The 20,834-nt window shown below is 45.1% G+C and overlaps 1 protein-coding gene across 1 annotated transcript; it reads left to right on the top strand.

Moving 5' to 3' along the window:
• The first annotated feature begins 7,114 nt into the window (after positions 1 to 7,114).
• SST (somatostatin) lies at positions 7,115 to 13,448 on the top strand. The gene is made up of 2 exons (XM_082224695.1): positions 7,115 to 7,443; positions 12,912 to 13,448. The coding sequence occupies exons 1-2, from the start codon at positions 7,303 to 7,305 to the stop codon at positions 13,122 to 13,124; spliced, it is 354 nt and encodes a 117-aa protein (XP_082080821.1). The 5' UTR covers positions 7,115 to 7,302; the 3' UTR covers positions 13,125 to 13,448.
• The last annotated feature ends 7,386 nt before the right edge of the window (positions 13,449 to 20,834 follow it).

Genomic DNA, 20,834 nt, shown 5'->3' with positions numbered 1-20,834 from the left:
TCTTGTGGGAATGTTCAGGGAGGGAGGAGAGGATATATTGTTAAATAATATCCTTCCTAACTTGTGTTAGCAAGTCCCTTTACTTAGCAGAGTGCATCCCCCTTTCTAATACACAGGGTTAACTTGTTGCAGGCTCGTTTGAGCATCTCAATATAAGATTCCTGGTAAGATCCCTTCTTGTCCCTTAAAAAAAAATAGACATGACAATCTTGTGTTAAAAGTATAAATGTAGTTTACTCACATTCATTCAGTTCACAGTTGGATCCCTGAAGGCAGACTTAGGTTACTAAAGTATATATATATATGTGTGGAACTATCCCATAAGGGAGTTAGTCCCAAGTGACTGCAGAAAGGCAGTCACTTCTGCTCACACGTTGAAAGCAAGATGGAGAAGAGGAGAAACAGAAGGAGGAGGGGGGCTGTGTGCCTTTTGGTTTTGTTAACTGCACAGGTAAGGTCACGCCCACGTCTAGCCACATGCAAAGGAAGTTTTGTCCCAGCCCAGGAGGAAACAGGAAGTTAGACTCTTGGCTGGTACAAAGCATCCCCCTGCATGCCCACTCTAGGAATGTTGTACTTGACTGCTATGTGTTTCACATCCCACAACTCTGATGTGCCCTTTAAAATCCCTTCTTGCAATAAGGTTCCTGCTTCGAAGTGTCATGGTTATAAATTTTCTTTCTGTCCTTCTGTAGAGTTCAGGTGAAAAAGCAATGTCATGATGGAGACTTCTAAAACCATCCTTCACTCTGGTCATCTCGAGTTTCTCTGGTTTAGGAGGACTGAGTCCAGTGCAGGCTCTTCAATTTAATATTTGTTTAACTGGAGATGTCAGAAGGTCTTTTACAGGCCAAGGACATCCTTGAACCCAGCACACTAACTGATGTTGGCCCTCATGCTTAAGACATGTGCTTGCAAAAAAAATTAAAAATATGAGAAGGAATTTCCAGAATGGTTAGACACATACCATTTTCACAGATAAGACATTTTGGCAGAGAAATAAACTGACTACACAAATGTTTTAAAGTATATTGGCTCTTACCTTAAGATATTAAAGTTTGCCCTGGTGAGAAGCAGAAAAGTCAGCTATCAGTAGCTGTTAGAAAAGAGAGAGACACCAATGTGATGAAACCTTTCTAGCTCAGCCTTCCATAACTCAGCGCCTTCCAGATGTTTTGGACTATGCATCCCATAATTGTTAGCCACATTTTGCCAGATTGACCAGGCTTAATGGTGTGGGAATGTTCAGGGAGGCAGGAGAGGATATATTGTTTAATAATATCCTTTCCAACTTGTGTTAACAAGTTCTACAATTTAGCAGAGTAACATTTCCCCCCTTTTAAAACTTGCACAGCGGATAGGTTTGCCAGGCTTGTATAAGCCTCTAAAATAAGCTTCCTGGTAATTTCACCTTTAGTCCCTTATAAAAAGAATAAACATGACACAGTCTTGTAGAAAAGTATATAAAAGAGTTTACTCACATTCTGTTCACAAATGGATCCCAGAAGGCAGACTTAAGTTACAAAATATATACACCTGGAATCTATCCCATAAAGAGATAATTCCTTTGTCCTCTCTTGGCTGCAAGCCAAGAGAGCACCTCAGACTAAGCAGATGTTGCTTCTTCAAGGAATGGAGTCAGAGAGAAATGGCTGCCTCCACTGAGGTACCGTATTTTTCGCTCTATAAGACGCACCAGACCACAAGACGCACCTAGTTTTTGGAGGAGGAAACAAGAAAAAAAATATTCTGAATCTCAGAAGCCAGAACAGCAAGCAGGATCACTGCGCAGTGAAAGCAGCAATCCCTCTTGCTGTTCTGGCTTCTGGGATAGCTGTGCAGCCTGCATTCGCTCCATAAGACGCACACACATTTCCCCTTACTTTTTAGGAGGAGGGGAAAAGTGAGTCTTATAGAGCAAAAAATACGGTATTTTGTTACCTACACAGGTGAGGTCACACCCACCTCTGCTCACATGCAGAGGAAGTCTGTCCCAGTCCAGGAGGAAACAGGAAGTTCTGACTGGCTGGTCCAGACATTCCCTTTTATGTCCACTCTAGGTATGTTGTACTTGAATGCTCTGTGTTTCACAACCCATAGATGGGAGTCCTAGTCCAAGAGATCTGGGTTGGGGAAGACTGTTTACATTATCTGCTAAGGTGTGGTTTGGTAATTAAATACGTTGCTCTGAATATCTTTCATAAGAAAACTTGTTGGATCAGGCCAATTGTCCATCTGTTCCAGCATTTGCCAAACACATTCTGCAATAATCAATCATCTCTCATGCAAATTATCATAGTAGTTAATGACAATCATATATACCAGCAGAGGATGTAACCTAATGTCCAGTACAGTGGTACGTCGGGTTAAGAACTTAATTCATTCTGGAGGTCCGTTCTTAACCTGAAACTGTTCTTAACCTGAAGCACCACTTTAGCTAATGGGGCCTCCCGCTGCTGCCACACCGCTGCTGCACGATTTCTGTTCTCATCCTGAAGCAAAGTTCTTAAACCGAGATAGTATTTCTGGTTTAGCGGAGTCTGTAACCTGAAGTGTATGTAACCCGAGGTACTACTGTACTGTATTGAAAATATCATTCCCGCATGTTGTGTTCTGGACTGGCCCAGAGTTGCCTGGTAGCCAGAGCAGCTGCTTGCATTGCAGAAAGTCCCAAGTATCTTCCTTCAACACATTCACAAAAACATGGCTCTCAAGTGACAAGGGATGGAAAAGACCCTTGTCTCCCTTGGATCGTACAAAGCTTCTGCCAACTAGAGCTGGAAATCTGCAGCAATGGGCTGATCCATTAAGAGGCAGCTTCATGTCTTCACCATCAAATAATTTTTCCCTACTTAAAAGCAATAAAAGATGCTCCCTTGATAAAGGACATGCTTATAATGGACAGCAACTTAGAGTCTTCTTTTTCTTCTCCTCCTTCTCCTCCTTGGCTTATATGGTCTTAAGAACATAAAAAGATCCTGCTGGATAAGGCAATGGCCTCTCTAGTATCTGTGGGAATGTTCAGGGAGGCAGGAGAGGATATATTATTTATCAATATCCTTCCTAATTGTGCTAGCAAGTTCCTTAATTTAGCAGAGTTTCACATTCCCCTTTTAAATGCACAACATATAGCTGGTTGCAGGCTTGTGTAAGCCTCTCACTATTATATACAATTCAGTGTTGAATTTTATATTCCTGGTAAGTTCCTTTTTTATCCCTCTTAGAAGAATAAACACACAACAATATTGGGGATAGTATATAAAAGACTTTTACTCACACCTTCAGTTCGCAGTTAGATCCCTGATGGCAGACTTAATTACAAAGCATATGCATGTGGATCTATCCCATATGGGTATAATCCCAGTGTCCTCTGTTGGCTGGAAGCCAACAGAGAATCTCTTGCTAAAGAGCTGCTCCAATGACGAAGTAAGACAAAGAGAGGAAGTGTGCAGCGTGCCTTGTCCTTTTGTGTGACCTAGGAAGGTAAGGTCATGCCCACCTCTAGTCACATGCAAAGGAAGGATGCTCCAGCCCAGGAGGAAACAGGAGGTTTTCGACTGGCTGGACCAAAGATTCCCCCGTATGTCCACTCTAGGAAAACAAGGAATGTTGTACTTGACTGCTACTTATGTATCACATCCCACAGTATCCTGTTCTCACAGTGGCCAAACAGAAGCTCTGATGGGAAACTCACAAGCCGGACCTGAGCATAAGAGACCTCTCTCCTCCTGTGATTTCCAGCAACTGGTATTCAGAGGCAGAGTATAGACATCCTGACTAGTCACCATTGATAGTGTTCTCCTCCTCCATGAATTTGTCTAATCCTCTTTTAAATTCTTCTAGGTTGGTGGCCCTCACTGCCTCCTGCAAGTTCCAAAGTTTAACTATTCATGACAAGAGCATAGCTGTCAAGTGTCCCTTATTTGAAGGGACAGTCTCTTATTCCAGCGCCATGTCCCACTGCTGTCCCTTATTGATGGAGGTCCCTTAAATGTCCCTTAAATGATGTCCCTTAAATTTCAAAGGAAGCAGCTCCTCTCCCTCCCTCCCTCCCTCCCTGCTGGCCAGGGAGGAGGGAGGCTCCAACTGTGTTGCTTGGCTGTGTTGCTCACCCAATAAGAAGTCTAAGAACGACTGGGGGGTGGAGCTTGCATGCCTTGTGTGTGGCTAGTTAATGCAAGCTTAGGGGTTTTTTGAATGCTGGACGCCATTTTGTTGCACATGCTGCTGCAAACTTTGCAGTGCAAAGCCAGGCCGGGGAGCCATCCTAAGTTGAGGCTGCGTAGGCCTTGTGGTACATGTGATTCAGATTCTATTCAGTTGAACCTCTGGTTACAAAGTTGGTTGGACAGTGTTCTCGAAGCTAACAGCATGAGTTTGACCAGACTGCAGGAGGACAGGAAGACTGGAGTGCCTGGAACAGGTGAGGCTGCAGGTCCCTTATTTTCAAGGCTGCTGGTCCCTTATTTTCAAATCTGTAAGTTGACAGCTATGGACAAGAGACAAAAAAAGAAAAAAGAAAAAAAAGGTCTCAAAGTGACTTAAAAGCATTTAAAGAGCCTAAGTATAAATGAATGGCTACATTAAATAGCTCATAAACAGTCACAGAGAAACCCTTTGGCAGCAACACCTCCTGAGTGGCAGCTGTTTTTTTGTGGTTGTGCACAAAAGTTCGCAATTTCCACACAGTCACACCTTGTTCTTTCAACTTGCTACCACAACATTAGAGCTAGAGAGAGTTTTGCGTGTCTCATTCCTTGTCCCGCAATGTCAGGGACACACACACAGATGCTGGAAGGAGGCTAAAGATTTCATTAAATTCTCATGTTAAGGATTTCTACTGATTCTGAAGAACAGTAGTAGGGTTTGGCAGCAAGGAAGACCTTCAGCTGAGCTATGTGGTCTGCCCTCCATGCAGTTTCAGGGGAAACCACATTAGTGCTTGTGAACCAAACATCACCGTAATATGTCAAAGTCATAGAATCATAGAATCATAGAATCATAGAGTTGGAAGAGACCACAAGGGCCATCGAGTCCAACCCCCTGCCAAGCAGGAAACACCATCAGAGCACTCCTGACATATGGTTGTCAAGCCTCTGCTTAAAGACCTCCAAAGTAGGAGACTCCACCACACTCCTTGGCAGCAAATTCCACTGTCGAACAGCTCTTACTGTCAGGAAGTTCTTCCTAATGTTTAGGTGGAATCTTCTTTCTTGTAGTTTGGATCCATTGCTCCGTGTCCGCTTCTCTGGAGCAGCAGAAAACAAGCTTTCTCCCTCCTCTATGTGACATCCTTTTATATATTTGAACATGGCTATCATATCACCCCTTAACCTCCTCTTCTCCAGGCTAAACATGCCCAGCTCCCTTAGCCGTTCCTCATAAGGCATCGTTTCCAGGCCTTTGACCATTTTGGTTGCCCTCCTCTGGACACGTTCCAGTTTGTCAGTGTCCTTCTTGAACTGTGGTGCCCAGAACTGGACACAGTACTCCAGGTGAGCTCTGACCAGAGCAGAATACAGTGGCACTATTACTTTCCTTGATCTAGATGCTATACTCCTATTGATGCAGCCCAGAATTGCATTGGCTTTTTTAGCTGCCGCGTCACACTGTTAGCTCATGTCAAGTTTGTGGTCAACCAAGACTCCTAGATCCTTTTCACATGTACTGCTCTCAAGCCAGGTGTCCCCCATCTTGTATTTGTGCCTTTTTGTGTCTTCCAGGAAAGAACAGTAGACTTTGGCTCCTGGGTCTAGGACAGTTCATTTCATGCCAAGTGCTCCCCATTCCCCAGGAGAAGGGTCATAGCTCAGTGGCAGAAGATCTTAGGTTCAATCCCTGCCCTCTCCAGGTTCCCAATGGGTGAGAATTTGTCTAATAATTCTTGGGAGCTGTTGCCAGTCAGTGTAGACAGCACCCCGCTAGATGGGACCCATGGTCTGATGAGGCAGCTTCCCAAGTTCCTATTAAATCAGCCCATGGTTCAGAACCATAAGGTCTGGAAACTTGTTTTATTTCAAAGTGAAGAGCTGTGCCTCAGTGGCAGAGAATGTGGTTTGAGGGAAGGAAATCTGCAAGATCTCTGCTGCAGTCACCACAACTGGAACGCCATATAAGGTTCTGGTCACCTGGCCTCAAAAAGGATCTTGTAGAACTGGGAAAGGAACAGGATGTGGACTAGATGAGTCCCTGGCCTGATCCAGCAAGTTCTTCTTACGCTCTCATGGCTATGGTTGCAAGGAGGCGGCCAGGCACACACTCAGACCACAGGCGTTAATCCGGAGTTAAGAGAGGGCTCGTGTACCCACGGGATTAAAGAGAAGCCGATTGTGCCCGTGGTTACAAGGGAAATTGGATCTATCCGGAGGAGAGGGCCCTATCCGGCGGTAAATTCTGCGGCTCCACCTTCGTTTCAGTGGATCCTGCGCAGCAGAACTTCCCTCCGGATTGGCCCCCAAATCTCCACCTAGACGCCTCAAGATTCAGTCCTGAGCAAATTCGGAGAAGCGGATCCGAATGAATCCGACCAGACTTCCATTCGGCTGCGTGAAAAACGAAGCAGCGCGCCTGGAGGTTTTGATGAGCGGGTCTCTAGTCAGTTTTCTGGCTCCACGTCTGTCATATCCACCCTCTCTGGAAGGAGCAAGCTCCTGCCCTTTGCAGCTGCTCCGGGAGAGTATCAATTCCTCCATGGGGAGGGAAGGAGGGATTCGCAAACGTCCCCCTGCTCACCCTCCCCTCCACCCGACGCCCACTCCTCCAGGCCAAAGGTCTCCCCTGTACGTTCGGACTTGCGAGCGCGCCTGTGGGAACTTTGCGTACCAATTCTCCGTTAACAGGGCATCTTTGCGGCCAGGGAAGAGATTTGGGGTTGCGCGTGTGTGTGCGCGTTGCGTGTCCTGTGGGAGCAAGCGTCGCCATGCCTCCTCCTCCTCCTCCTCCTCTTCTTTTAGCCCTCCCTCTGCAGACACGTGCCAGCCCCCTCACTTGGGGGGTACCAGATCCGCGCGCTTAATGGGGCGTCAAAAAGCGCCGGGCTCCTTTTTGCGGGGAGGGGGAGTTGTTACACCCCCTTCCTTGACGTCAGCAAAAGGCATTATAAAAGGGGGGCGTCGGTAGAGATCCCAGAAGCCACGATCTCCCCCCGTGAGCTTAGCAGCGATCCCAAGGAGCGGAGACGTCGCAGCATCAGCAGCGCCACTCCACCGTCTCGCCCCGTCCCGTCGGGCTCTCCTGCGCTCTTCGCCTCCTCTCTCCGCTCGCTTTCCCCGGGAAAGAGCTGCTCTCTCAGACTTCGCCAGCATGCTGACCTGCCGCCTCCAGTGCGCCCTCGCCCTGCTCGTCTCGGTCGCCCTGGCGCTGAGCACCGTGGCCGCCGCCCCCTCGGACCCGAGGCTCCGGCAATTCCTGCAGAAGTCGCTGGCCGCAGCGGCGGGGAAACAGGTAAGGGACCCAGGAGTCCGAGGGAGGGTGGAGGGAGAGAAGGGCGTGGGGAGCAGAGCTAGAAGGAAACCGGAGCGTCTCTGAGCAGGTGCAGAATCCCTTTTCCTTATCACTACTTCTAAGCAGTAGCAGCTGCTGGATCAGACCCTAGACCTGCTTCCCCTTAATGCAGAGGTAGACTGCCGCTGTCCATAGAGGTTCCACTCCTCAGTTCTATAAAGAGCTAATACGAACAGCAGAAGATATCCCAAATGGGTGTTTGGCAAGAGGTTATTTTATTTTATTCATTTAATAAATTTTTCCCTAGAAATGGTAAATCCGGATTAACTGGGTGGGGAGACAGGTTGGCATTTTGATGAAGCCCACTGCACCACGGAACTGCTGAGTTAAGTGTCACAGGTAGCACTGACCTCTCAGCAAAAAACCGGTTGGAAGCGCCCTTACATGCACTTACTGGGTGTAAATCTATTTGCACTCAATGGGGGGCTAGATGACCCAGACCTTCCAGACCTTGTACTAGATGACCCAGACCTTCCAATTCTACAGTTCTACAGTTCTATGATTATATGCGTAAGCTTGTGCTGTAGCGCAAGAAACATGCAAGTAGACAAAGGCTGTAAACGAACAGCGTGAACTAAAAAAAAACAGTCATAAAGCTAGCCTCAGATGCAACCACACCACAACCGAAATTAATCCCGCTCGCTGATATAGACATCTGGGAGACATGACTGAGAGACGCAAATTCCAAAGGTCCTAGGACTTCCTCGACAGTTGGGGTGTGTCTTAGACTAAACTCTGATCAGGGGGAAGCCTGTAGCTCAGAGTCCAAGCACGCCATGCTCCGAGGTTTAATCCTTGGCCAAAGCTCAGTGACAGACCATCTGCTTTGAGTGCAGAACGTCCCAAACTCAATTCCCACTGTCAGCCTCTCCAGCTGGGAGAGACTCCTGCTGGAAACCACAGAGAGCCACTGGTCAGGGTAGACAACTGTGGGCTAGTTGTCTCAGCAGGTTCTGACCCAGTATAAGGCAGGTTCCCAGGTTCCTTTTAAACCAGACCTTAATTCGGGACCATGAGAACTGGAATCTGTTTTATTTTTCAGGGGAAGAGGTCAGTGGTAGCGTATCTCCTTTGCTTGCAGAAGGTTCCCGGTTCAGCCCCCAACATTCCCAGGTAGGGCTATGAATATCCTAGGCAGCTTCCTGCATTCATCCTCCCTGGAAACCCTGGCGAGCTACTCGTGCCTGCCATTTGCTCCTCTCTCTCAGGCAGCCTTGCACTGGTCCGGAGCGCTGCAATTTCCCCACCCCACATTGTTGCCATCAATTTCAAAAGCACAAATAAACACATGCAACACTGGAGAGAAGCTTCCCCGGAATTTCCTAACAGCAGAAAGCATTTTTATGTTTTCATCCAGTCCTTTTATGTAATAGGGAACTGGCCAGGGCTAACGGAGTTGTTTGGTGCGGAGCTCTCCGTGGTGCTGAAAGGAACATCACTCCAACAGCTCAGCCTGACCAAGGCTACTCAGAAGGAAGCCTTGCATCCTAGCGAGTGTGTTTACATGGCAGGCTTAAGAAAGTGACCAGAGGGATGTTGCAGAGGGGAAAGGAAGTTGGCTTCAATGCCATGTAAGAGCACAGAGTTTCAGGGGCCAACTGTGTTGGCGAGCATAGGAACAAAGAAATCTGCCTCACACTGACTGTTGGTCCATCTTGCTCAGTATTATCCACAGCGATTGGCAGAACCTTTCCAGGGAGTCTTCCCCAGCTACCTGGAGATGCTTGGGACCTTTTGCTGGCAAAGCATGCTCTCTACCACTGAGCCAAGCAAATGTTTGAGCTGCACAAAATGGCTCAATGCAATAGTGAGATGCGAATACAGTAGTACCTCGGGTTAAGAACTTAATTCATTCTGTTTTTTTAAAAAATAAATATTTATTAAAGTTTCAGAAAAAGGAATTGCATTAAAGCAAAAAATACAAGAATAAAAGACAAAAATAAAAATAAAAGAAAAATACAGAATAAGTACACAGATTAAAAAAAAAAATCAACCTTTCCATATCTTTACATTACCTTGTTTCCCTGACCTCCTCATACCTCCCTTTTTTGTATTCCAATTCAATTAATTAATTCAGCAATTTCTTTCCCTCCTTATTATCCTGATCTTTGATCTTAATATATTATAACATTAAATTTTTACCTATTTAAAAATCCAATTTTCCATATTCTTTTATATCATTACAGCTAGAAACCGCTTAACTTCATTCAAACATCATTCTAACATTCATTAATTTTGCAATACTTCTGTAAATAGTCTTTAAAAGAACTTAATTCGTTCTGGAGGTCCGTTCTTAACCTGAAACTGTTCTTAACCTGAGGTACCACTTTAGCTAATGGGGCCTCCCAACACTGCTACACAACTTCTGTTCTCATCCTGAAGCAAAGTTCTTAACCCAAGGTACTATTTCTGGGTTAGCGGAGTCTGTATCCTGAAGCATCTGTAACCTGAAGCGTCTGTAACCTGAGGTACCACTGTAACTCTTTTTAAAGGTGCTGGTCCAATAGCTGAAGAATCTTTTAAATTTTATCTGTCTTTTCCGCTGAAAATCTCCACCATCTTAAAGAGCTGGTTCATACATGCTGTGACCCACCATTCAGAGTGGATCCAGATTACTGCTTCCTTCCACTTTTGTTAGATGCTGCCTTCTGCAATAGCTGCATCCATAGGAAGCCAGACCATTTGGTCCCTCTAGCCCAGTGTTGTCTACACTAAGTGGCAATGGTTCCGAGGCATGTTTCAGGTGGGGAGTTTCTTCCAGCCTCAAGTGGAGACAACGGGGATCAAACCTGGGACCTCCTGTGTGCCAAACAGGTGCTGTACCATTGAGCTAGAGTCCTTCCATTTGGCAGTGAGTGCCAAAGGGACTGAGGAATGACAGGTGCTGGCACTGCCCTCCACCCACAACCCATGAACATTTTCCTTTCAAAAAATGTGATGGCCTCAAGATCCACTACATGGTGAACCTCTCTAGACAATGGGCCTCCTGTTCAGGGTCAGTCCTACTGTGGGAGATGTGGAAAATCCAAACCAACCTCTTTTCCTTGATTCAATTATTGTACAGATCACAGCTCCGTCTGCAAATAATTGGGGGGGGGGGTAGGAGAGGGTATGAGGTGAGATCTTCACATCTGCCTTGGTGGATCTGACGAAAGTTCACCTAGTCCAGCATTTGCCTGCAATTGCCAGCCAGAAGCTCCTGGAAAACTGAGAAGAAAATTACTCACTATTTCCAGCTGTTGTTTGTCCCCGCCCTCAAAGAAAACCTCACCTCTGGTACTGAGAGGCAAAATGTGTCTGTACATGGGGACGGCTTTAGCTATTTTCTTCAGCAACTGCTTCTGGATCCGTCTTATATGATCTAATACTTATATGATCTCCTGCCCACCTAGCAGTTCGAAAGCACCCCTAAAGTGCAAGTAGATAAATAGGTACCGCTTTATAGCGGGAAGGTAAACAGCGTTTCCATGCGCTGCGCTGGTGCTGGCTCACCAGAGCAACTTCGTCACGCTGGCCATGTGACCTGGAAGTGTCTTCGGACAGCGCTGGCTCCCGGCCTCTTAAGCGAGATGAGCGCACAACCCTACAGTCGGACACGACTGGCCCGTACGGGCAGGGGTACCTTTACCTTTACCTTTTACTTATATGATCTAATACAGATATGATACTGAAGTCGGGCCATCTTGCTTAGCATGGTTGACACTGACTGGCAGTTGCTCCCCAGAGTGTAGGTGGGTTTTCTCCCAGCCCTATCTAGAGAAGTTTGAACCTGGATCCTCTGCATGCCAAACAGTTGCTCTCTCATGGAGGTATGATCCTTCCCAATTAGGAACATGAGAAACTGTGTTATAACGAGTCATATCAGTGGTCCATCCAGCTCAGGAGATGGCAGTGGCTCTCCAGGGGCCTTTCCAAGGATGGAGTGGGGAATCTCTGGACCTCAGAGCAAACATGGCCCGCCAGGCCCCTCCATCCAGCCCTGGCCACACCCCCTCTTCCCAGACCACACCCCTCCCCAGCTCTGCTTTGTGTCCTCCTTGAACACTTTTGCCTCACTACAATGTCTCCTTGAACTTGCCTGCCTCAATGGAGGTGTGTGGATAGGGGCATAGCCTACCATGCAAAGGTAAGATTCACACCTGTTGCTCCGCCCTATGTTGTCTTTGGCTCCACCCACTACTGGCATGTGACCACCAGAACATTTCCCATGAGGTCATGTGACCCTCGGGCTGTGAAAGATTCCCCACTGCCATTCTAGGTCCTCTTCACGCTGTGCCTTTGTCTGAGATGAAATGAATGTAAATAGAAGGCATTGTCCAGGGATACAGAACCAATTTCTGCCCCAGTGGCTCATGTAGTCATCATAAAAAAAAACTACTGACAAGAACCTCTCTCTTGCCTGATATGCAATATTGGTTAATTGATTTTTTTTGTCCAAAAGCACAAACATAACAAAAAGAGAGAAAACAACAACAACAACAAACGAAAGTGTAAACCATAAAGCACCTGAGCCTGGGAGGACAAAAGGACAAAGATGCATTCATTTATTTTATAAAATTGATTGTAAAAGAAAACCTCAAAGCAGTTTACAAAGAGAATAAAGCAATAAAATTATCAGTCAGATCAGTTAAAACAACTCTTTAAGATATTCAAAAGGTAAAACTGCCAATGAAATAGACTTACACATGCATCAGCTATCTAAATATCTGGGTAGGTTTGTCCAGACAAAAATGTTTTTTTTGCAGGTGGTGAAAAGAGTGCAGTGCAGGTGCCTGTTAATAGGCAGGGAATCCCAAAGTGTAGGTGCTGATTTCTCACAAATGCAGAATGAATATTACGTGGCACCTGTAACGGGGCCAGCCGCAAAGGAATAATCAAGTATTGACTCATGCGAAGATTCCCCTTTAACAACAAACAAAATAAAGGTATTCTCCACCTCTGAGTCCCATCGTTATTGAGAATAGAGGTTCTGTGAAATATGGTATCATAGAATCATAGAATCCTAGAGTTGGAAGAGACCACAAGGGCCATCGTGTCCAACCCCCTGCCAAGCAGGAAACACCATCAGAGCACTCCTGACATATGGTTGTCAAGCCTCTGCTTAAAGACCTCCAAAGAAGGAGACTCCACCACACTCCTTGGCAGCAAATTCCACTGTCGAATAGCTCTTACTGTCAGCAAGTTCTTCCTAATGTTTAGGTGGAATCTTCTTTCTTGTAGTTTGAATCCATTGCTCCGTGTCCGCTTCTCTGGAGCAGCAGAAAACAAAATGTCTGGTATGAGCCAAACATTTGCACATACTGGTGGCACTGAGCTGAAAGGAATCATGCCATATAGCAAGATATAGGCTGAACTCAGTCTCTCTCTCTCTCTCTCTCTCTCTCTCTCTCTCTCTCTCTTCCTCAAAGGAATTGGCCAAGTATTTCCTGGCAGAATTGCTCTCAGAACCAAGCCAGACAGACAACGAGGCCCTGGAATCAGACGATTTGTCCCGTGGAGGCGAGCAGGATGAGGTGAGGCTGGAGCTGGAGAGATCGGCCAACTTGAACCCAGCTCTGGGACCCAGAGAGCGCAAAGCCGGTTGCAAGAACTTCTTCTGGAAGACCTTCACATCCTGTTAGCTCGGGAAACCTCTTCCTTTCCCCCTGTCTCCACCTCCAAACTCTCCTTTCTTTCCCAGTCCCTTCATGCCAGGAGCTGAAGACTGTATTGTATAAAATTCATTGTTAAGGTAACATGAAAAGGAAAAAAAAAATACACACCTCACTTTGATTTTGAAGTTGTTTTAATAAAACATTCAGTTTCAATTGTACACAATTTCCTTGGCGTTTGTGATTTCTATTCCTTCATGACACACTGACCCCCACCCCCCACCCCACATTGCAAGTCACTCTGATGTGCCCTTTTAAATCCCTTCTTGCAATAAAGTTTATGCTTCAAAGTGTCATGGTTATAAATTTTCTTTCTGTCCTTCTGTAGAGTTCAGGTGAAACAGCGACGTCATTATGGAGACCTCTAAAGCCATCCTTGACTATGGTTGAGTTTCTCTGGTTTAGGAGGATTGAGTCCAGTGCAGGCTCTTCAGTTTAATATTTGTTTAAGTGGAGATGTCAGGAGGTCTTTTACAGGCCAAGAACATTCTTGAACCCAGCAAACCAACTGATGTTGGCCCTCATGCTTAAGACATGTGCTTGCAAAAAAAAATATGAGAAGGAATTTCCAGAATGGTTAGACACATACCATTTTCACAGATAAGACATTTTGGCAGTGAAATAAACTGACCACACAAATGTTTTAAAGTATATTGGCTCTCGCCTTAAGATATTATAATTTGTCCTGGTGAGAATCAGAAAAGTCAGCTATCAGTAGCTGTTAGAAAAGAGAGACACACCACTGTGATGAAACCTTTCTAGCTCAGCCTTCCATAACTCAGCACCTTCCAGATGTTTTGGACTACGCATCCCATAATTGTTAGCCACATTTGGCCATGTTGACCAGGCTTGATAGGAGTCCTAGTCCAAGAGATCTGGGTTGGGGAAGGCTGTTTACATTATCTGCTAAGGTGTGGTTTGGTAATTAAATATGCTGTTCTGAATATCTTTCATAATAAAAGCTTGTTGGATCAGGCCAATTGTCCATCTGTTCCAGCTTTTGCCAAACATATTCTGTAAATGTTGGGAAAACAGTTCCCACCAGTCCCGGCCTCCACTGCCATAACTTTTGGGAAGTTCCACGTTCTCTTGTTTTGTCAGTTTAAAACACGTTGCTTGTCCACAAGGATTGAATGCATTGGAGGAGATGTGGAGTATCATTAAGGCTTTCATTTTATTTATTAACTGCTCTTAATAAATGTTAACTGCTGCCTCCCTTGCTTTGGGAGGAGTGGGGCTGAAGCTGAGCTGTATTGTGAAATCAGTGGACAAATGGGTTTTTCTAAAAGGTTCCTGAGCGATGTCAAAGAGAAGTGGAACTAAACTCTTGAATAATATCTCCTCTGCGAATGATAGATTTCCCTGAATCATATCAAATACTGAAGCAAAGTCTCCAGTGCTTGAAAAAACAACAATCATCTCTCATGCAGATGATCCTAGTAGTCAATGACAATCATATATATCAGCATGAAATGTAACCCAATATCCAGCACTGTGTTGAAAAGATCATTCCCGCATGTTGTGTTCTGGACTGGCCCAGAGTTGTCCGGTGGCCAGAGCAGCTGCTTGCATTGCAGAAAGTCCCAAGTATCTCCCTTCAACACATTCACAAAAACATGGCTCTCAAGTGACAAGGAATGGAAAAGACCCTTGTCTCCCTTGGATCGTACAAAGCTACAGCCAACTAGAGCTGGAAATCTGCAGCAATGGGCTGATCCATTAAGAGGCAGCCTCATGTCTTCACCATCAAATAATTTTTCCCTAATTAAAAGCATTAAAAGATGCTCCCTTTATAATGGACATCCTTATAATGGACAGCAACTTAGATTCTCCTCCTCCTTCTCCTTCTCCTTCTTGGCTCCCCCTCTTTTCTTTTGAATAATACTTTATTTAGAATTCAACAATAACAAAGGAAAAAAACCACAGTACTTGCTACATCAATTCATTACAATTAACCAATTTCAACAATACATAAATAGTAATAGAAAAATTATACAACATCACTTTTAACTTACTGAAGTTTTCCTATTGCACTTTTATCTCTTTCTTAACATATCAAAAAGAGGAAGACCAAGAAAGGCGTATCTTCTTGGCTTATAAGGTCTTAAGAACATAAAAAGAACCTTCTGGATCAGGCCAGTGGCCTCTCTAGTATCTGTGGGAATGTTCAGGGAGGCAGGAGAGGCTATATTGTTTATCAATATCTTTCCTAACTTGTGCTAGCAAGTTCCTTAACCTTTTTTCTCCCTCTCTCAGAACACCAGAACTTAATACCCTCCTAGTGTCCCAATTTTCCAGGGACAGACCCGGAATAGCAAAAGCCTTCTGATTTGATCTCAGAATGTCCCTCTTTCCCCCACCAGTGCTGGCACCACCGGGTTCAGGGAGGACGATGAGCTGGCGCTTGTTCTGAGTGTGGCAGTGGCAGCAGCAATGAGGGAGGATCACGTTGTCTCTCCATGGATTGCCACTGCCAACTTCCTCCTTGGCGCAGCTTGTAGCAACTGCTGGAGAATGGGCAAAGAGGAGGAGAGGTTGCTGCGGCCAAGACCCAGCCTTGCATGATGTGCTGGCTCCAAGGGGCAGGCGGGGCGCCATCTTGCCCTTGGGATTGTGGTTGTCTGCCACCGCAACTCACATGGGTGGCATCACACGCACACGGCTGCACGTAGCGTGTGTGACGTTGCACGCACCATGGTTTTTTTAATGCAACTTCACAAATTGTTTATTCAGTCAGAACAAATTATCAGTATGCCATTAAATGATGCAAATATGCAACTCGGTTGTAACAAAAGTCTAGGATCGCATCCTGCATTTACAAAGTAACATTTATTGGAAAAAGTCAGTAGCAAAAGAGCATATACGATAAAAACTGCATGCCAAACATTAATGTTTTTCTAGCCAAAGGAAACAAAACCAGGACATCATCATAGAAGTCTTCATTGCAAAAACAAAAAATAACTGAAATACTGAAATGCATAATAAATTCATCAGAACAAAGAAATTCTTATACAAAAGACATTTCCTATTTAGTTTCCCTTTATAAAAAGGCACTTTGTTTATAGCTAAAATTGATTGATGCTCTTGTTAAGCCTCTCTTTATAATCAATGTATTTCAAGTTTTCTGTAAAAACCCTTTGATATAAACATTATTAGTGCGTATTTTTGTATTAATCAGTTAACTATTGCCTTTCCTATTTTAAAATAAGGATCTTGAGTGCTGGAAAAAACACTGAGTTTACACATAGTACTTAAATAGCAGACATATGACTTCATGGTGCCGTAGCACAATAAAAAACAACAACTCATTTTCCTTGTCTCACGCACTATCTGAGGCATGTGCATGTGATGTCGTACATCCACATTGCAGTGGCTACATCTCTTCTTCTTCCGGCTTTCTATAGCCTTTTCTGTGGGGGACTCTGTTAGAATTCCTGCTCCATGATTGCAGTCATGGGATTGTTGTCTATCACATGACAATGTATGTTTTCACTCCACAGAGTGGGAAGTGACGGAGACAGGATGTTTGTGTTCCTGTGTTCCGTGAAGTATTTCAGTATGTTAGGAGTTCAGCCTACACTCGAGTAAGGCCCTGGCAGAGACACATGCCTGACTGGCATGTTCCCTCCCTCCTGGTCGAGCCCCCCCCCCAGAAAAGGATGCTTCACCGGCTGGCTGTGGAAGGCAGAGCTGAACTGCGGTTGCCTGGCACCCACAATTATATTATTGTGGGTGCCTAAGCACCCATGGGCCCCTGGAGTTGGCTCCCATGGGCAGGGGGCAGGGTTGCTCTGGGTGGGAAGAAAAGGGAGCTGAGCAGACTGCAAGAAGTCTTGATATTTTTATAAAAATGCTTTGTGCGTCCGTATTTAATCTTGCCTCTTTCTAAAAGTGATTTATTGGTGTGTGTACAGTGGTACCACAGGTTACAGAGGCTTCAGGTTACAGACTCTGCTAACCCAGAAATAGTACCTTGGGTTAAGAACTTTGCTTCAGGATGAGAACAGAAATCGTGCAGCGGTGGCGCAGTGGCAGCAGGAGGCCCCATAAGCTAAAGTGGTGCTTCAAGTGAAGAACAGTTTCAGGTTAAGAATGGACCGCCGGAACGAATTAAGTTCTTAACCTGAGGTACCACTGTATTTTTTGGGGGGTAAATCTACCTAAGAATAAAATTCAGTTAATAAACTTTATTGGGACGTGGGTGGCACTGTGGTCTAAACCACGGAGCCTAGGGCTTGCCGATCAGAAGGTTGTCAGTTCAAATCCCTGCAATGGGGTGAGCTCCCATTGTTCGGCCCCAGCTCCTGCCAACCTAGCAGTTCAAAAGCATGTCAAAGTGCAAGTAGATAAATAGGTACCGCTCCGGCGGAAAGGTTAATGGTGTTTCTGTGTGCTGCTCTGGTTCTCCAGAAGCGGCTTAGTCATGCTGGCCACATGACCCGGAAGCTGTCCGTTGGCTCCCTTGGCCAATAAAGCGAGATGAGCGCCGCAACCCCAGAGTCGGCCACGACTGGACCTAACGGTCAGGGGTCCATTTATCTACTTGCGGCACCTATTTATCTACTTGCACTGCCGTGCTTTTGAACTGCTAGGTTGGCAGGAGCAGGGACCGAGCAACGGGAGCTCACCCCATCGTGGGGATTCGAACCGCCGACCTTCTGATCAGCAAGTCCTAGGCTCTGTGGTTTAACCCACAGCGCCACCCACGTCCCTTACTGAAGAATAAAAAGTACAAAATTAGAAGTGCACAGAGTAAGTAAGATAAGACACACAAAAAATAAAAAATAAATGGTACCCTAGTAGATCAAAGCAAAACAAACAAACAAACAAACAAACAAACAAACAAACAAACAAACAAACGATATTGTACACATTACACAAAGGGGGGATTGTTATTGTAGATAACCATTGCATAGTTAAACTATGGAACTCACTCCCACAAGAAGCAGTGAAGTCAGCAACCTGGATGGCTTTAAAGGGGGATTAGACAAACTCACCTGCCCGCGGACTGTCTCGCCAGAGTGGTGCATGCTCTGGTTATCTCCCGCTTGGACTACTGCAATGCGCTCTACGTGGGGCTACCTTTGAAGGTGACTCGGAAACTACAACTAATCCAGAATGCGGCAGCTAGACTGGTGACTGGGGCGGCTGCAGAGACCATATAACACCGGTCTTGAAAGACCTACATTGGCTCCCAGTACGTTTCCGAGCACAATTCAAAGTGCTGGTGTTGACCTTTAAAGCCCTAAACGGGCTCAGTCCTGTATACCTGAAGGAGCATCTCCACCCCCATCAGTCTGCCCGGACGCTGAGGTCCAGCGCCGAGGGCCTTCTGGCGGTTCCCTCATTGCGAGAAGCAAAGCTACATGGAACCAGGCAGAGGGCCTTCTTGGTAGTGGCGCCCACCCTGTGGAACGCCCTCCCATCAGATGTCAAAGCGATAAATAACTACCTGACATTTAGAAGACATCTTAAGGCAGCCCTGTTCAGGGAAGTTTTTAACATGTGATATTTTACTGTATTTTGGTTTCTATGGAAGCCGCCCAGAGTGGCTGGGGAGGCCCAGCCAGATGGGCGGGGTATAAATAATAAATTATTATTATTATTATTATTATTATTATTATTATTATTATTATTATTATCACGGAGGAGGAGAGGGCCAATCGATGGCTACTAGCCATTCTGGCTATGTTCTCACTTTCCTTTCCTAGGAAGCAGACCTTTGAACAGCACGTTCTGGGAACTGCAGGAGGCCATGGTGCTGTTGTGCTCATGTTGTGCCTGCAGGCTTCCCAGAAAAGGCATTGGGTTTGGCCGCTGTGACAACAGGATGCTGGATTAGATGGGCTATTGGCCTGATCCAGCCGGGCTCTTTTCATGTTCTGATAGATGGTGGGGGAAAGGGCTGTGTGCGCACTTTCGTTTCCTCCCAAGAAAACGGCAGCTTTTCGCTTCCACTTTCTGATTCCCTGAGAGCTTTTCACTCTCGGCAAATAAATGGCAGCAAATCCTCTCCGTGTGCCAGAGGCTAAACAAATAAACAGGCAAGCAAACAAACAAGAGCACACACTTAATGATTCATTCTTTATTCTGCAATCAGAGCTCAAGCACATTTCCCAGAAGAAACAATTTGTAGAAAAGCACCGGTTTCCTTTGCACAAATTGTTAGGCTTCGTATTAGGGTTCAGCGAGGAGAGGCTTCGATGCAAACATTTCTTTTCTAATGCAAGACTTTTGGCCCCAGAGGTCAAAATAAATGGTGCTCTGCCAGCTGCCCGTTATGTGCAACAAATGTTTTGCTAAGCTACTTGTCCAGCCTAGCAGGTCTGCCTGGATCTAGTTGCCTGTTGACACCAGACCCAGTTAGCAGATTTGTTTCTTTGAGGGAAAAAGAATCATCTGAAGAGAGCAGTATAGAAATGGTGATTTTTGAGAGCTAGGGCCCCTTCCTGGAGCAAAAAACTACGCAGGTGTCTCACACAAAACGGGGGCAAAAATTGCAGAGTTAGCAAAGAAATTTGCATAATATACAGATTATCGTCCAGGTTAGCGAAGTGGGACATGAAAACCCCCCTTGAGGCAGAATTCTTTTCCGCCATCCATGCATTCGTTCTACATGCATTTGTTTTTTTTTTGTCTTTTTTGTTGTTGTGGAGTTCACTCTTTACACTCCATCCTATTTTTTTTTATACAATTTTTATTGATTTTACAAAATTTTTATAAACACAAACAGACAAACAAAAACACTTACAAACATGTATAATTTCATATCCTTTTCCCCCTTAAATCTTACTTCATCGACTTCCCCATACCTCCCCTTTCTACATCCCAATTTCCAAAATTATTTCAGCAATTCCTAACACTTAATTTTATCGAATTTTTCCCTTATTCTTTTCTTTTACTTAATCTTTTTCAGCTGTAAACCCCCTTCCCCCCTCAAATCTCGACATTTTAGCACCCATTAACTTTACAATGTTTCTTAAGATAAACTTTAAATTTCTTCCAATCTTCCTCCGCCGTCTCTTTCCCTTGATCATGGATTCTGCCAGTCATTTCAGCCAGTCCCATATAGTCTATCACTTTCATCTGCCATTCTTCCAGAGTGGGTAGATCTTGAGTCTTCCAATACTTTGCGATGAGTATTCTTGCTGCTGTAGTAGCGTACATAAAGAAAATTCTATCTTTCTTTGACACCAACTGGCCGACAATGCCCAAGAGAAAGGCCTCTGGTTTCTTAGGAAAAGTACATTTAAGCACTTTTTTCATTTCATTATATATCATTTCCCAGAAAGCCTTAATCTTCGGGCACGTCCACCAAAGGTGATAAAAAGTACCTTCAATTTCTTTACATTTCCAACACTTATTGTCAGGCAAATGGTAGATTTTTGCTAGCTTGACTGGGGTCATGTGCCACCTGTAGATCATTTTCATAATATTTTCTCTTAAGGCATAACATGCCGTAAATTTTATTCCGGTGGTCCACAACTGCTCCCAGTCAGCACGTTCTACATGCATTTGTTGTATGGACGGAATGAAAACTGAGTAAAACAAACACAAGGATTAAATACCTAACTTTCCTTAGGAAGCTATTAGAGGCAAGAAGGCTTCCTTCAAAAAATGGAACAGCAAGGAATGCTAAAAAAGAATTTGAGGAACACAGTGCTAAAAACATTAAGACCA

This window comes from Podarcis vaucheri (genome assembly GCF_965113315.1).
Source record: "Podarcis vaucheri genome assembly, chromosome: 5".
Classification (NCBI taxonomy): Eukaryota; Metazoa; Chordata; class Lepidosauria; order Squamata; family Lacertidae; genus Podarcis; species Podarcis vaucheri.
The sequence above is the reverse complement of the archived record's forward strand: the minus strand, read 5'-3'. Positions and strand labels throughout refer to the sequence as shown.

Bases quoted from the DNA above. Each gene is read 5' to 3' on its own strand.
- SST (XM_082224695.1), top strand. From the start codon at position 7,303: ATGCTGACCTGCCGCCTCCAGTGCGCCCTCGCCCTGCTCGTCTCGGTC. The intron at 7,444-12,911 runs GTAAGGGACCCA...TCTTCCTCAAAG, and splicing joins CCGCAGCGGCGGGGAAACAG to GAATTGGCCAAGTATTTCCT.